At 38.7% G+C, this 17,845-nt stretch overlaps 1 protein-coding gene across 2 annotated transcripts in view; it reads right to left on the bottom strand.

Moving 5' to 3' along the window:
- aff1 (AF4/FMR2 family, member 1) overlaps window positions 1-15,497 on the bottom strand; it is an 18,720-nt gene extending 3,223 nt beyond the window's left edge. Inside the window, exons 1-18 of one of the 2 annotated variants that reach the window (XM_031754500.2) lie at window positions 15,259-15,497; window positions 10,982-11,102; window positions 9,293-10,138; window positions 7,361-7,402; window positions 7,135-7,221; window positions 6,456-6,489; window positions 5,250-5,307; window positions 4,458-4,599; window positions 3,458-4,366; window positions 3,283-3,371; window positions 2,983-3,196; window positions 2,720-2,814; window positions 2,572-2,635; window positions 2,340-2,476; window positions 1,387-1,458; window positions 966-1,059; window positions 806-843; window positions 480-694 (exon numbers count right to left, since the gene is read on the bottom strand). In XM_031754500.2, the coding sequence (XP_031610360.1) occupies window positions 480-694; window positions 806-843; window positions 966-1,059; window positions 1,387-1,458; window positions 2,340-2,476; window positions 2,572-2,635; window positions 2,720-2,814; window positions 2,983-3,196; window positions 3,283-3,371; window positions 3,458-4,366; window positions 4,458-4,599; window positions 5,250-5,307; window positions 6,456-6,489; window positions 7,135-7,221; window positions 7,361-7,402; window positions 9,293-10,138; window positions 10,982-11,102; window positions 15,259-15,275 (3,274 nt within the window). In that variant the 5' untranslated portion in view covers window positions 15,276-15,497. Of the gene's footprint in view, window positions 1-479; window positions 695-805; window positions 844-965; window positions 1,060-1,386; window positions 1,459-2,339; window positions 2,477-2,571; window positions 2,636-2,719; window positions 2,815-2,982; window positions 3,197-3,282; window positions 3,372-3,457; window positions 4,367-4,457; window positions 4,600-5,249; window positions 5,308-6,455; window positions 6,490-7,134; window positions 7,222-7,360; window positions 7,403-9,292; window positions 10,139-10,981; window positions 11,103-14,980; window positions 15,138-15,258 lie in introns of those variants that run through there. The other variant, XM_039614474.1, reaches the window with a different exon arrangement.
- Window positions 15,498-17,845: the final 2,348 nt, after the last annotated feature.

Consider the following 17,845-nt stretch of genomic DNA (forward strand, 5'->3'; position numbering starts at 1 on the left):
AACTGGATCTTTCAATATTTCCTTAGTTTACTATCTTTACTTTGCAGATTCTCTCAAAATTACCTTAGTTTCTCACACAATAGTGTATTTAAAAAATACACTATTTTTTTGTTATGTCCTAAATCCTTGTCAAGCAGATGCCAGCTATGAGGGGGAAAACCCTTCTCACTGCAGCTGCACAACTACATTTTACTGGCTGACCAACTTTGCATCCTTTGCCTGTGATGATGACGCTTTGTGGATTATGATTGATAAAATGTTTCTTGTAAACCTATTGGAGTTTTTAAAATCAAAAGATTAATTGCTTATGAACATCCGACAAGTAACTATTTGCATCATTATTAAAGCAAATAAAGTGTCCTGCATGGTTAGAAAAGCACAACCATGCCTTTAAGGCCCTCCACACTACAAACATTCACTGTGCTTTCCAGGTCGTTTTAACCTTCTTTAACCTTCGGTCTCTTTTCCTTTGTTCTTACCGCTGCCTTTACGTGCCAACTCTTCTGCCTGCTCCCAGATGTCATGAGCACTCAAAAACAATGATGTGATGTTGACATAGGTGAAAGTCATTTGTTCAATGGCTTGAGGAACTGGCACAGTACTGCCCACAACCAACCCACTGGCACTGTGGTTAGAGCTAGGACCTGAGGTGGTGGCTGGAGATGGCAGGCAGGTGGACAGGTTGTCTCCCACTCTAAGGGAGAAAGGTTAAAAAAAATATAAGTACAGAATGTCTTCTATGATATGCTTTACACAGTTGAGAGCAATGTACTTGTTACTGTAATATAGAAAGAAAATGACTTGCCTGGATGTTTGAGGATTGTGTGTTGCCTGAGCAGAGCTCTGTAAGAGAAATCTAATCAGCAAAACAAATATTGACCAGCTCCTGTACTCATACATCAATGCCATTTTCTACACGTAATAAGGCAATCTGCCATTACAAGCCATCTCCTTTAAATACTTACACTGAAGTGTTCAGTGAGGGTCTTTGAATACTTTAGTGCAGCTTTGTGTTTGTGTCGAAACATGGCCATTTGCAGGAGAGACTGGCACTTCAAACTACAGGACACACATGACTGTTACTTATAGGTCACATGACTTACAAAAAAAAACAAACAAAAACAGAATAATAGTGAATATTATCCATCTATTCTACAACTCCTAATTTCTTATTTCTATTTGTTTACGCTTTCTTTGACAACATGTTTAGACATGTGGGAATTGTTTAATAAGAACTTTATGCTACTACATCAGTCAGTTTCCAGTGATACAGCCTGAACTAACGTTACATGAGGAGGCATCAAGACAAACCTTCATAGGTTAATAGGGTCTCAGAAACTGTAATGAATGGAGAAAGCAGCACATTAATCATCATTTAAACCTTACCATAAAACTAGAAAGTCTTTCTCTGGGGGTGGAGCAGAAAGGTCCACTGAGTTTTTAAGTTTCAGCACAAACCTGCGAAATTAGAAAGTCACATCAAGTCATGGATCAAACTCAGAACCAAAATACAAATACCATAGCTACACTGTGACAAGTGTTTGTCTTCTTCTTCTAGAGAAATATAAATTACCTGCTTGAGTTTTGCTGGAAAGTTAAAAGGCACATTTTTCCCTGCTCTATAACTTGGCGACATGATTAACAGGCATGCCTCTGGTTCCACTATTAATTCACTCTTGAATTTTTAATCTATCCTGGTGTCAGGCTTAGCACAGTAAAAATTGCCTGTAATAACTAAAACAGCATTATAAGATGCTATTGTTTTTCTATAAGGCTGTCATGGGAACATTACGATTTTATATCACATTATGATAGACTGCTTCTGCATCACATAAATTATTTACTTTAAAAGTACTTCGAGTCCACATTACTTGTGATCTCATTTTACTGGCTGATATCAGTCACTTATCTATGTTTTATCTAGCTGATTATAACAGTGGATAAATGAAATTTTAAAAAAAGAGTTACACTGTTACATTGTTACATAGTTTGCCCACAACAGGACACTCTGCAGCTTCCCTGCAACACACGGTTCAAACACTACAAAAACAACAACCAGATGATCCAAGCAGATAGGCAGAGAATAAATGTTACAGAAATCTGTAGTGGAATATCAGATTAATAAAAAAAAAAAAAAAAAAAAAAAAAAAAAAAATTGTATCAGTCGTAAAATTACTGTATCAGATGGGCTCCATTCAAAATGTTAACAATTTTAGAATAAACTTAGCTGAACTGTTACATGTATCCAAAACCTGGAGCACTTTTACTCTGTAGCTTTGCCATTATACCAACAAAAGTTATAATAGTGCAAACAAGCTCTGGTACATGCAGTTTCTTACTTGAGGAGTTCCACAGTCTCTGCAAACATTGTGTAGGAAGACAACAACGTCTGCGGATCTTTTTCCATGGCAATGCCACTCTCAACAAAGAACATGGCAGCATCAAGGTAGTTGAAAGCTTTACTGAGCTTATCTGACTACGGAGAGAGAAACATGTACATATTGGTCATTAGTTAGTTGTATGACTCTGAACTGGATAAGACTTTATAAAATCAAGTTAAAGAAAACCTACCTCTGCATCTGCTTTATGCTTCAGTCTTTTGGCCTCTTTTATGTAATGCTTCACTGGATGTTGTCTGTGAGATAAAGTACTAGTGTGACAGGAGTTCCAAAAATACATAAGCAGGATATTAGCTGACATTATGAGCAATGAATCTTACCCCTCTTCAAATTTGAGCAAGGACCTGTTAGCCACAGCTTTGCTGAGGGGCTGTGATGATGATGTTACAGCAAAGCTGACCTTTAGGGACTTATTCTAGGATTGCAGGGTACATCTTGGTTAAAATTGGAGTGATTCCGCTTACTAAGAGCCAAGTATTCTGATTAGATTACAAATCACTTAATCAAATCACTGGTTAAAGGAAAAGAAGGAAGGTAATAACTTTAGTTAGCTGAGTAAACTTCTTAACTTTTGGCTAATTACCCTTTCAGATTGTGGATGCTCTGTGCACTTTCCATTGCTCTTCTTGTGTTTATGCGACGCCTTGTTCTTTTCTGTTTTCTTACTCGATTCTTGTGTTTTCGCCTGGCTCTTCTGAAGCTTTGACTTTTTAGCAGTATCTTCAGATGGTTCAGGGTGCTGACAATCTTTCTTGGCCTTCTTCTGCTGCTGGGCCTCTGCTGGATGGCTTGAACATCTACAGGTGAGACGATTGAGGACAATTGAAGGTACACAGTGTAAGACGGTTAAATGATAAAGATCTGACGAATTTAGGGGACCTACTTCAGTTTCACAGAAACTTTAGTCAAGGAAGCATTCTTGTTTTCCAGCTTCTGTTTCTTCCTGGGAAGACCTTTGTTGTCTACCTCAGCCTAAAGAGGAAAATCAAGCAATAAAACAAAAACTTTCCGTGCACATGTATGTTTACTAGAACTGCACCAAATCTCATGCTTCTCACATTTTGTGGTTTACTCTTCCTGCTGGTTTTAGTGTGGTTGTGTGTTGCAGAAGTACCACTGCCTACTTTATCTGGATCCGTGACCTGTGCCGATTGTTTTGCAGTGCTGGGAATCCCTTGGTGAATGCCAGAGGTCTGGGGGACTCTTGAGAGCAGACTTAGCTCTATCTTCACCATTAGGGATCTGGGAGTCCTCTCGAGTTCCCGAGAAGCCTTGGCTGTATGCCCAGGCTTCTCTAAGTGCTTGTGGGTTGTTTTGTGAGACATCTCGGTGCCCCTCTGGCAGATGGTCTCTGCGCCGGATTTGCTACAACCGATGCTGACTGGTGGGGCAGGCTGAACAGGGCTTTGGTTGGGGCAGGAGTTAGGAATATTTTGTGAACCGAGTTTATTCCTTTTAATGTCCCTTTTACTGTTACTGCCATCCTTGCTTTTTTTGCAGTGTCCTACTTTCGTCTTTACCTTGGGTCTATCTGTGAAACACGGGTATTTTGTTTGAGCTGTTACAGCTTCCTCACATTTCACAGGGGTTGCTGCATCAGTGCGGTCTGGATAACCTCCTTTCACCGATTTTGAGAATTTCTTTGAGCTGTTCACATCAGCAGAGAGAGACTTTTGGCGACTTTGCAGACAACAGTTGTCCTGAGAGCTTTCACTGCTTTGCTGAGAAATGGCAGTGCTGTCTGCGAACTCTTTTTGGTGAGAAGAAAGCTGAGGCTGAGACTCCCCAGTGGAGTCAACCACCTGAACGCTGGAGTGTTTGAAGTCTTGAGTGAACTGTTGTTCTTTATGAGAAGCGTTCTCAGGAACAAGTACCGCGCTTTGACTTTCACTGCCAGAATTTGGTTGGCTGGACCTGATCCAGTTTCCCAACTGCCAGTCCTCATGGCTCACTGCTGAGGCGTCAGGCTGCAAACACAAGTTGATTTTAGAAAATTTTTTAGGAACAGAAAGAGAGTAATATATTCTCTACATGTACATAAATGAAATGAATGGTTACCTCAGTTTTAACTGAAGTGCCAGCTGGGGGCTGAGGTGGCTCCACAGTGGAGTTTTCACTCTCTGAATCTGATCCCGAGCTACTCTCTGATTCACTGGAGCTCATCGACTCTACCCCGCTGGAATGTGCTGCTTCAAATGAACTTCAGCAAAAACACAAACACTGGATAAATATTCAGTTTTTCTCTAGTAGTAATACATACGGCAACTATGTGCCAGGAAGAAATTGATGAGAGGAATAATTTGATAACTGCCGTTTTTTTAAATAAACTTAGAGCCACAAAGACTGAGTTAAATAATCAGTTATTTAAATTAATCTGCTACTTTTTTGATAATAGACCACTTTAGACTTTTTCAAGTAACATTGAACTTTTTTGCCTTTTCATTAGCAATAATAATAATAACAATAATAATGCTGATATGCTTGGGTTAAGTTAAATAGTACTACTTAAATATGGAGTGAGGCAAGTGGAATAAAATTTGCCACCGTTTGCTGATATAACACACGATGATTAATCATAGTAAAAACCATCATCCCGAATAATCCATAATGCATAATGATCTTTATGTGCAGTTGTTTATGCTCTTTGTTTTCTGATCTTGATGCCAGTCAACCTTTTTCTCTGAGTAGCCAATAACAACAGCTATTAATATTTTATAATGTGGAGGAAAAAAACAAAGTCTTTTTAGAAAAATAATTCAATAAATTCCATGAAACCAGTGATTTCCTTTTGCGTTTAGCATGGTTCTTTGGCTGGCAATTCACATTTCAGCTATCTACCACGGCACTTACGATGAGGACATCTGCTGGCTGGGATGAGATGATTCAGGAGGTGAGGAGTCATGGTTTCCTGGAAAAAGTAAACAAGTTAGTACCACAAAATAAACAATGGAAGTTCAAAGTGGTTTTAAGCCTTTGTAAACTTTGCACTGAAATCTAGTGGCAGAGTTTGGATTTTAAAGGTTATGTCTCATATCATGGAATTAATGCAGTACATGGATATTTGCGATGTGTGTACATTTAACTTGTGTTGGTAAAACACTGCACCCCCCATATTTGATGGCAGGTACTTCAACAGCTGAGAGTCTAACTGCACATCTGCCTTTGCCAGTAGGACCTGAAATTTGGTGACATTTAACCAATATGTCTAGCTAAAGGAAGACTTAATACACCGTCTCCACTCACTTTGCCGATAGAACATTTTTCCATCTTTGAGAGAGCACCATAGTTGTACTTAATTCATTTCATGTAAAAACGTTGATGGAGAAATCCACTGATCTCCAGAAAGGTTACATGAATGACACCGATCATCTTGTTACAATGCTATGTTGATTCCTACCATTTAAGTATTTATACACTGACACCTACCACCTATCAAAAAATGCTTGCAAACCAGGGTGTACATGCGCATTGCACTCCCCAGGCAGGAGCCTACTCCTGCATTACCATATGCCAGACTACACTGTAAAATAGCTCAGAAACAGCAAAGCTTTAGGAATATTACAAAGGGTGCAAGGCAATGATGGAGTCATCAAACTCTCCAGATCTCAATCTGATTGAGCAACCTCACAAACCACAGGACCCCCAAGGGACTTGATGCCAATGTTTAAGTGCCAGACACAATAGTACACCCTCACAGGTCCTCCATCTATGCCTTGATAGGTCAGAGCTGTGTGCTGTTGCTTAAATGAAAGTCATCATGGTGAAAACAATACTAACTGCAAACTAAGAAGTAAAACACCGTTCACTACTTCTCTCATTTAGATAAGATGAAATAAAACTGTGGGTGGTTTCTCAAATCTGTGGCCACAGAACAGAGCCTGTAGAGCCTGTTTAATAGATCACATGACAGAGCCGCCTGCTACCACCATCAACCACAAACATAACAGACTAGCACCTGGTTTGCATTCACTGCCGATTTTTCAAGATAATATAGAATACAGCATTTTTAACTAATGTTGCTTGATTCATGACTGAATGCCTCTTTGCTTCACTCACTCTGTCCTGGACATGAAGAGGCATGCTTTGCTTCCTGTAAAGACAGATAAAAAAAACATGCTAGCATTAATCGAGGTCATACTTGTACTTGAGCTATATCTGCACATTAATGCCCACATTTACGCTCAATTTAGCAACAAGACCTATGTTACAGCTTTTAAAGATTTTTTTTGTGCTGATTTTAGAGGTCATGAAAAAAATATTCTGAGAGAAACACAAAAGAAAAGCTGATTTAATCACAGATTTATTTGACTTGTGTAACTGAGAAGTTGACCTTTGGCTGACACTAGTGAAAGCCAAAAATATCGATCCTTGGGGAAGCATAAAAGTGATGTGTAAATTATCTCCTAATGTCTAGAGCCACTGCACAGCTGCATGGACTTATTGCCAGTGTGTGACTCAATCACACCACAGTACTTGATGTCAATTTGTCAAAATTTGAGGGGGCTTTTGCACGACTATAGTTTAAAAGAAAATAACTTGGCCAATCTGGACTTCATTGAAAACTATAAGATATATAAAATCCACAAAATACTTTGTAGCACCTTAGAAGAATTAAGACTACAGTTACTAACCTCTGCACAATATTTGCAAGTTTGAAAAAATGAAATAATAAAGCAACCAAGACCCCTGCACTTATACAGACATGTGAAACATAAAATCAGGACAGATTTTTCACCTTGGCTTGGAAAGGGGACTTGGGGGGCTCATCTGTGCTTGGTGTGCGTATAGTTTTTAGGAGAGGTGGCCAAGCATGAGCCATTTCCTATAGAGAGAAAAAACAAAGGGATATTTATTGTATGTGTGGTGCATGCTGCATACACTCTCACTGGAGTCCCAACAAGTTTGTTAATTTCATCCTTTGCCTTTGAATTGAAAATGAGAATGCAAGCAGGTATTTTTACCCTTAAGATGTCCTCCACACATCGAGCTTCATCCGTCTTTGTCTACGGAGAAAAAACCCCCAAAACAATAGTTATTCAATTCTGAAAGCACCCAAAGATCTTTAAACAAAATAAAGATCAGCAAATCTGTCTTCAACATCTTACATCATTAACTCCAAAAAAATTGTATAGTTTTCAAAAGTAATAGTAATGAATATTGTTATAAGATAATAAGAAAAAAAGACTTTCATCCCTGTGCTAGATACAGAAAGACTTCTGCATAAGAGGGTGGAAAATCTTATTTCATATGTATGACATTTGACTAAACAATGGGTTGAGGTGTGTGTTTCTGATTAAACATTCAAAATACACAACAACAGTCAATACTCTATATCAGGCAGCTACATTAGATAAATACTACATACACATGAGTCCACATGCCACATTTCTGTTTGTTTTCAGGAGTCTCTCCCAGTTTTTCCTTCTGAATGGATAGTGTTTGAGATAAGGTCAGACTGAATGGGCCCCCAGAGCAGTTATGCAAGTTGGTGACAAAGCTCATTTATTGTTCTGCTGAGCCTAGGGGTGAATTTATCAGAGCCAGCTGAGGTCACAAAACACAGACACAAAACACAGGCTGCTTGCAACATCATACTGTCCACCTGAGAAAGACATGAGCACGTGCTCAAAAGACATTTTGTAATATTTACACAGTAAACTTTCAAGACGCTGCATCATTTTCAGAAGTTTCCATGCTCTTGTGATAAATATTGTAGAACTGATCCGATCGTAAAATAAAACAATAATGATTACATTGTGCTTCTGACAACAGAACAGTTCATAAGACATCTATAGCCGTATGCTGATGAGGTGTTAGTAAGAAATGCAAGTGAGTCACTGTGAAGCTATCTTGCACTGGATTTGTCCCAGCAGCAAAAATACTGCAGCTCATTCAGCACCGATTTGCTGCTGCAGGAGGGTAAGGGGGAGGTGCGGAGCAGTGCAGGTGCAAGGGTTGGGTGTATGTTTGTGCGTGTGATAGAGAACCGATGAATAGAGTTCAACTGGAGTTCTGCCAAATTCTCAAACAAAAAAAAAAAAAAAAGAACAAGATGTTTTCAACGTAGTGAACAATCAAGCAGAATCACCACAAATTGTGGAGACATTAAAGATAATTCGCCTGTAATACGACTGTATTTGTAATATTGCACATTATTAACAAAACCAAATTCCCTCCAGCTCTTGACTCTTGTGTGCTTAATATCACAAGCTCAACAGAATGAATGACTTCAAGTGGCAGTAGCTAACCTTGAAATTGTATGAAAAGTTTTTTATCTTTTACTAACATTTCTGACATTTCTTTTAAATGAATACTTTGACATTTGTTTTCTTGCAACATTACCACTTGATGATGAATATGACATTCCAGCCATGAACTAGAAATCTTAGCTTGGCATTGAGAGTAAAAACCAAATAACCTCGTTCTTTCTTTCGCCAACTGATAGGTTTCGTCTTGTTTGCTTTATACGGGTACAAGTGATAAGGCAAAAACAACAAGCTTAACTTTTACTGACTGTGTGGCATCTATGCCAAGCTAACTTTCTCCTGGCTCGATACACTCAAACCTATTTATTAGTTATAACGCATCCCGAAAAGTGCATTTACCATAGCACCATATCAACCTCTTTAAGCATTATTGTTCCAGGAGAGATTGTGTTGTTAACACTTAACCCCAACAAAGTTTTGAAAGTTGGGTTAGCAACATGGTAGCCCACTGCCAGCCATTAGTAACAAGAGTATGGGAGGCAAAATTGGATAAAGTGCTGTATAAATGCATTTCATTTAGGTTTTTTCAAATAAATTTGAGTACTTTGTCATTATTTTTTTTAATAAAAAAAAAAAATTGCACATTTCACAGTTGCTAAGGTGTAATATCTAAGACAATTAACTCACCTCCAAAAATTGTGGCGTTTTCTTTGTTTTACCCAGGTCAGACTTGCCTATCAACTCTGGCAGTGGAGCATATGGTTCTGGTGAAGGCTTTAGCTCAGGTGACTCTGTGATCAACTGGTCCTGCCCATCCATGGGCCGCACGTATGCTGTTGGCTTCTGGGTCATGACTACACTGGGCTGCTTAGACGACAAGAGGAGAGGAAAAGTCTGGGAGGGTAGTGCGTTAGTTTTGTTAGCTTGAGGCAGTGATACATCCTTAGGGGATTGTTTAATTTTCAATGTGGAAACATCGACATTGCTGGAAGACTGAGGGGCATGGTCTGTGGACCCTTGATATCCATCAACAGTGTCCTTAGTGTCAGTGTCCATGTGATCATGGTCACTGGAATGTAGGAAGGGTAGCGGCTTAACATCGTCAGACTGATCAGACAATTCGTGGTAAAGACTGGCACGGTCCCTGAGGTCTGAGAAGACTTCGTTCTTCTGTTGTTGATGATGATGTGATGAGTGGTTAAGCTGACTGCCCTGACTGTGGTTTAAAGGTGGCTTTGAGAAAGTGGATGAATGTCCATGGTGAGTCGGGGAAGTGGTGGTAACTCCTCTCATGGGGTGCGAGGAGTTACTAGAAGGCTCCTTCTGGCTTTGGGTGGACATGGAAAGGACCTGGTTCTGAAATGGAGGTTTGGTTGATTTATCTGTGTTTAACTGACCCTGATCAGACTGTGAGAAGTTTGCATAAGCGGGAGTGGGTACTGTCTCAATGGAAAGGGGTGAGGGAGTATCCACATCTTCATAATTGCCCAGCATCCTCTGGATTCGATTGGAAAGTTCATCTCCTTTGTTTGTCTACAAAAAGGATCAACATGTTAATAGAAGGCCGATATTCAGGTCATAAAACATTTTTCCAAAAATTAACAAATAGATATTCAAAAAAAAAAAAAAAAAAAAAAAAAAAAATCTTCAGCACATTTTCTTGAATGTAATCAACTTTATAGTGATGGATGAACTGAGAGGAATCCATCAGCATATCAAATCCTATTTTTGTCCTGGAAATATTTCCTATTTCACTTTTATGTAGTAAAACTCACAAAGAAATGTTTAGCAGGTTTCTAGATCCTAAAATTCACACAGGAGAGGGAGTATGGTGAATTAAAAAAAAAAAAAAAAAAACTAAATAAAAAGCTGACCACAAGGCCTTGGCTTTTGCCTCTCAGGCTACATATAGTCCTTCTCTTTTCACCCTTGGAGAAAAAAAAAACAAAAAACAACCCAATAATATTTTATTCTTATCCAATAGTTTTCTAAAAGTCGCTACAATTAACCATCAATTAAAATTAAGGCAATGGAAAAAAACCTCTTTTAAATCCTCTTTATAGTGAGTAAGCATGATCAGTAATGTTCACTTTCCAGGAGACTGAATAGATTTAAAGACAGAAATGAAAGTGGTAAAGACTGGGTCATGTACCAGTATTGCAAAGACTAAAGAAGGAATATCTGGTAGGACTCTTTAAATGCATATGAAATACACCAGATATTGTATTCATGATGTAAAAACTGCCTAAATCTGTTCTGCACATACTGTCACAATGTAGTCGTGAACATTAAAAAAACCAAAACCCTCACACACACACAAAAAAAACCTTGCTATACATAACCACAATAATTAAAACCTACAGGTGCATGTTTTACCTTGTATGGCTCCCCAAAAAGGGGTACATTCTCAGGCTTAGGTTCTTGGGTTTGGCTGGCTTCTTGGACCCTCTGTTGCCATGCTCGGAGGCGAAGGAGGTGCCTCTCTCCATCGTGTGCACTGCAGAAGATTACAAAGAAGGTCACATGTTAACTGAACCCTGCTTTTAAGAGAATACCATTACCAGCATAACAAAATAGCCAGACACAGAGATCGAAAATAAAACGGAAAGCTTACCATCAAACTATGGAGACATGGTTAACTAAATGATTTGAGACTGTAATGCAGCCCTTATTTGTTTTCTGACATTATTACTGAAACTGGGTTTGGCTTAAGAGATCCTAAAATTTAGTGACTACAATTTTAGGGCATCATATCATACTCTTCTTTACCCCAGAGACAGAGCAGCAAAGTCTAATGGGAGAAGGTGCCATCAGTCATATCAACAGACATTTGTAATTGGACTCACAGGTGCCCTGAGGATTCACCAAAAACATTCACATCTGTTCTTTCTAGTCCCCAAAGATAACATGCAGCTCTTCAGACATCAAATAGATGATTATAACTAATAGTCCTGATATTCTGTCATTGGCAGAAAGCTTGTTTACAATAATAAATTATAATGGAAGCATTTCCAAGAAATCAATACATGCTTCATACTTTGGATATACTCACGCAAACTAAGCATTTAATGTACCTTTTAAAATTTCTGTTTTCTTCCCAAAACAGTGTTATCATCCTCGCTGAGAGCGGCCCCAGTGGAATGCCTCCATGGCAACAAGTGTAACAGCAAAAATTTGGGACTAAGCCAAATGCATAAGGCCAAACTCCTTTGAAAGCACAAACCAGTAACAGGCTCCTCCGCAAAAACAGTAAGGGCTAAACAATACAACTAATTGTATTAAAATTACTGGATAGTCTTCCAAAACAGTCATGAATGCTTTTGTTCTGAAGATTGTATATGGTGATAACAATGATGCACAAGTGAAACAACCCAAGTACCTTATAGAAAGTAAAAGGTAAATGGTAAATACTGAAAAATCAAAGACAACAGAGCGTGTTTTCCACAGACTTGAGTTTCATTTGTATTGATAGCACGTCTACAATAAACATTACCATTAAAAAGATTCTATTAACTGTTCTTTCATACACTTTTTCTGCTTATCCAGCTTAGATTTGAGAATGTAGTTGGAGAGTATTCCATCGGTCAAAAGGTGACAGGTGGGTTACACCGGAGACAGGTCACAGTGCTAACACAGAAGAGAACTTCCAAGCCTATAGCTGATTTAGAATCACAAGTTAAACTAACATACATATCTTTGGTGGGTGAATGCAGACTCCACACAGAAAGACAGCAGCCAGCAAGCAGGGTGGAGGTGTTCAAAAAAAAAAAAAAAAAAATCCATATAACCCTCTGTGGGCTCATGTCAACTACTTTGAGGAGTCTGGCTGACTCCATTGAATTTTGGGAGACAGAAGTGTGAGCTCTAGCATACAAATGCCACTCACAGAAGACAAAATACCACAATCTAAGTGACTGCAGGACAAAACAGCAAAATAACAACCCTGCATAATTACCCACAAGAAAGCAGTACTGATACTGAAACAGCCAAAGGAAGCAAATTCCACCTACATCTCTAACAGTTCACACTTCAATGAAAAATCTTGCAGAGTGTCAGTGGCAACACAAATTCAAAGCAATGTGAGACAGCAGTCACAAACGCTGAGCACTCAAATCAGATAAATATATCCTGCCAAATGTTAGGCATACTTCTAATCTGTTTCAAATTTAAGATAATGCAGAACCACCTCTATGGCAAGGATACTCAAGTCAAGTCTCCACAGGTAGTATGAGGTAAAATTACATCTTGAAACTTTGCTGAAAATGGCTGACAGTCAATGTCATGACTGACCACACTGCTTTGCCTCTGAAGCGTTTTTGCCTTAACATTTGGTAATTTATCAGATGACTGATGGAAAACAAGAAAAGAAAAAACAAAAATACTACCGTCAGTGCTACCTCTCAGCCACCTAGTAGACACAAACTGACCTTTGGGATCAATTTCAAAATCTTATGTCGCCTAATTCTAGATTTATAGCAATCAAAAGGTTTTCAGAAAAAGTGATCTTGACCTCACGTTTAGATGTCAATATCCCGGAGACTCAAACTTGTCTGAGATTTTTAGTAGCTACACCTATGGTATGAATTTGGAGCTCCTATGTGGAGTTATTGCATTCACAAACTTAGGTGTCCCCGCCCCCTGCCCTCCCATCCGGCAGTGTGATAACAATACCTTATCAGCCTTTTACAACTGAGGTGTTTGGGGGAAAAAAAAAAAAAAAAGGGGGGGGGGGGGGTGTAAATAAATAAAGGATAAAAAAAACAATTACTTATTTATTACTGTGTTGTCTAAAAGTGTGGGGAGAGGATTACTACTCATGTTATATGTTTTTTAGATTGATTTTATATTCAAATCAAGTAATTGGAAGATGTCACTGACACATCTCCCCATTTTAAATTCTTTCTTTCGTTAAAGTCATTATAACTGGTTTGAGATTTGTGACTCCAAAAGCCATTCACATCACTCCTATTGGCATGGGGGTTGCCAACAGAAGTGCCCCCAGCAGAACCAAAGGATTCCTTCACTGCAGAAGTCTAGCTTTCCACTTTTGTTTTTAAGAATGAACCCATGGCTTTTATTTTCTAGATAAATCAATTATTATAAAAAAAAAAAAAAAAAAAAATAGCCAGTAGTTGTGACTTTAGTGAACAACTTTCTCTTGCCCTTTTGAAATGTTTAATGACCTCCATAAAGACACTCGGGACAGATAGAGAACTTGAGCTGCCAATCAGGGGCAGAGAAATTTCAAAACCATCAACCTGATACTAACTACTCACTTGACCCAGCTGTCTCAGCTAATTCAACAATGTTTCTCTTATTTCAGAAATTCTTGAAAGAGTAGTTGTAAAACAGCTAAATGGTCATCTGCAGAGGAATGGTTTATTTGAAGAGTTGCAGTCAGGATTTAGACTTCATCATCTTGTGGCAACAGTGGACTCTTCTCTATGATTGCCCTGCTAGACCTCAGTGCAGCATTCACTTTCATAGACCACAATATTTTACTATACAGATAAGAACATGACATAGGTATTAAAAGTACTGCGCTGCAGTGGTTCAAAGAATATCTGTCAAACAGTTTGTTCATATGAATGGGGTGTTCCACAGGGTTCTGTGCCGGGACCAGTGCTTTTTTACATTATAAAAGCTTCACTTGGCCAGTATCCTTAGAAGGCATTGCATACATTTTCATAGACTGCTTGCTTGTAGTTCCCAGGTTATTTAAAAGTAGAATGGGATGCAGAGCCTTCAGCTTTCAGGCCCCTCTTCTGTGGAACCAGCTCCCAGTTTGGGTTTGGGAGACAGACTCCCGGTCTTGCTCTACTTTTAAGATTAGGTTTAAAACTTTCCTTTTTGATAAAGTTTATAGTTGGAGCAAATCAGGTGACCCTGAACCCTGCCTTAGATTTGCTGCAATAGGCCTAGGCTGCTGGGGGCTTCCCATGAATCATTGAGCATTTCTTCTAGACTCACCTCTTTTTACACTCTCATTGCATTTTGCACTCAATCAGTTATTATTAAGCTCTTTCTTAATAGTGTGCCTTTTATCCCGTCTCCCTCCCCTCACCCACAACTGGTCTCGGCAGATATATTCAGATATATTCAGATATAGTCTCTCTCTCTCTCTCTCACACACACACACACACACGGCGTTTTTTTTTTTTTTTTTTTAAAGAGCCTTGGACGCCCACATACTTCCGACTCCAGCTGTTTTCCAACTAAATCCAAGTTTTTAAGAAACGACGCCTGAGGTTTGATAATCCGTGAGTTATGAAGCGGTACATTTTCTCCAAACATGAACGTAAAATGTGCAGTCTGGAAACACAAAACAGCTGCTATAAACACACAAGCCCCGTTAACCCAGCTGCAAAAACTCACACGACCCTGCAGTTTCCAGCTGATTCCACCTCTTCCTCGAAATGCTTACCGAGCTAAAACCCTGCACGGCTTTTAGTTTGACATTAATCTGTAAACAAAATAACAATTAACTCTAACACTTCAACAAAGTTTCAAGCTAAATCTGGGCTCAGATAAACCCTTCGGAGCGCTGCCACCGAGCAGGCTGACCTTATCTAACTAATTAACTTACTCCGACGGGTCGGACTGGGAAGCTAGCGTTCAGCTAGTAGCTGCTAGCGTCGGCTGTGTCTCCCTACCTCGGCTGAGATGTCATGGTGCGTCTCACAACAACCAAAGTTGGTTGTCATGCGTCTCTCACAGTCCTCGCCGAGGTCTTCTTCTCACTTGGTCACATTGTTTACCGGTGAAGATGGGCTGTTAGTTTAAAAACTGTCAGGGCGACATTGTTTGATAGTTGTCTGCTGCCACTACGTGTTTGGGTTGTCCACTCTGTCTGCCTACTGGATTGTTCTACTCTTCGTAGCCATCCGGGGACCAACCTCAGTTTTATACACTCAAATTTGTTAAGAAAGATTGCTAAAGCTGTCGATTTGCTTTTCTAAGTATATATCGAAAATAAATGTGTCTAAAGAGTCCAGTAGGGGCAACATTATTCACAGTTTTTTCTTCTTTAGAGCAGTTTGCGCAAACTTTTCACAATTACCCCTGCCTGAGACACATGGTACAGCCACCTGTGTTTATATTTACATGTTATGTGCTCCATTGTAATTTAATTTGGTTGTCGGTACCTGAAGAATAGAAGGTTGACGTAAAACAAGAAAAGATAGAGAATAGATCTAAGTAATTTTATTATAATATGATATAATAAAACATAAAATTTGCACAAGCAAAAACAATGCTTTATTTTTTAATATTTATTATTTACAGTGAGCTCTTGCCATAATTTTAGTATTGAAAACCCTACAGCAAATAATCATTTGATCTCATGCTTATATGTAATGGAAAAATAGGGATTTAAGAAATGTGAGTTAGGGAAATCATCCCCGTTGTCCTGTGTGGTCCTGTTTGATAAATTTGACTAATATATATTCATAAATAAGATCATTTGAGGGGACACATGAATAAATTGTCCTTGGCGATATGTATCCATCGAACTTAAAAAATGACTCCGTAAGAAGCAGACAGCTTAAAGGCAAGTATGACTGGCTTTTGATATACACACACACAAGCTACCATTTTTTTTTTCTTTTCACACTTTCTTGTGATTATTTGTTGGTGGTGATTAAGACTGGCAAAATGTCCTGACTCACTTTTCACCTTAGTCACACCTTTCATGATATTTCCATTTTAATACAGGCTGAGAAAGGTCCGTCTGGAGGCCCACTAGGAGGGTTATGTTATGCTGCCCCTGGTCGCCTGCCAGCAGAGCAAACCAACAGAATTCATCCTTCATTTAAGTCTCAATAGTGCTTAGGCTTAATAGTGTGTCTACACTGTAACACAAAAAGGTTTTCCCCCACTCCGCACCCAAACCATTTCAATCTGTACAAAACAGACATCAATAACAACAGATATGACATTGATTACATCATGCATAGAAAGAAGAGAGCTGGGATGGGGTAGGCTGCAACACAGCTTGCAGATGTTCAGTAAATGTAGCCAGACTACATGAAATTTTCCAATTGCATGTGTTGAAGGGTATCAGCTGAGCCATCAGTTGATGTATTCTGGCACTGAGATTTGCCGAGGTTTGCTGAGCATGACTTTTTGTCGTGGCCAAACTAATGCTGCGATTGATTAGTCAATTCAAATTGATTTTTTTTAATACTAGGTCTTTTCTGTCTAAAATTTCCTATGTTAGGTTTTGAGTTTCCGCTACAGCTCAGGAGAAAAATACAAGAAGGATATTTTACATAGAAAAATGGCATATTTGAAAAATTTCACTTAGATTTGCCTCATATTTTGCTGCTTATCATTTGAACATGCAGTAGGAATGGATCTTTTGGTAACCGTTTTGATCATTAGGAATAATTCCACCAGGTTAATATTATTTTAAACAACTAACAGGGACTGAATATTATTTTGAGACCGATCACAAAAACTGCAATGGAACATGGACCTACTTGAAGCTGATACAAAAACGTGGACAAGAAAATATGGTGTTTGTTAAAAGACAGCAATAATGCTTAACATTTCACAGAGAAATTGGTGTTTCACCCTACTTGTACACCCTAGTTGTAGTTATTTTTGATGGCAGTAAATTATTTATTTATATTGGCTGTGTGTCTGGATCAGTTCTACCCTGTAAGAAGTCTGCCATCCAGTGGTTGGACGGTAAACGGGACTACATTCCAGTACTTCCATTAGTTTACATCATACCCAGGAGGTGGCAGTATATCGTGTCCTTGTGTAGTAATGAAATGCAATAAGATACACTGTGAGGATTTTATGCATAACAATTGCATAAAATAAACGATAAGATAAGCGGAAACAGAGAAAATGGAAGGGGGGGGGGGGCAAAAATATAATTACTATCATATCTTATCATAGCTTTCTTAAATAGTTAAACTCAATAAAGATGTGACAGTGAAAGGAAAATGAAATAGTTTAATAATACAGCCTTCAACCTCATAACACAACATTAACATCATTACATTCTTCATTTAATAGAGAGAACATTTACAGAACTTTTTGCCTTTGAATACATCAGCAGAGCAACAAGTTTGCCCTGAAAGTTTCCGAGCGCTTGACAGATCTAAAATCATTCCCCATCTGCTCCTTTTGGCCCAAGCGCCACGAAACACCCTTACAACTAAAGTCACATGAACCAAATATATATCGTAAGAATATTACTGTGGATAATAGAAGTATATGTGCCATACA

Source organism: Oreochromis aureus, linkage group 7 (genome assembly GCF_013358895.1).
Source record: "Oreochromis aureus strain Israel breed Guangdong linkage group 7, ZZ_aureus, whole genome shotgun sequence".
Classification (NCBI taxonomy): domain Eukaryota; kingdom Metazoa; phylum Chordata; class Actinopteri; order Cichliformes; family Cichlidae; genus Oreochromis; species Oreochromis aureus.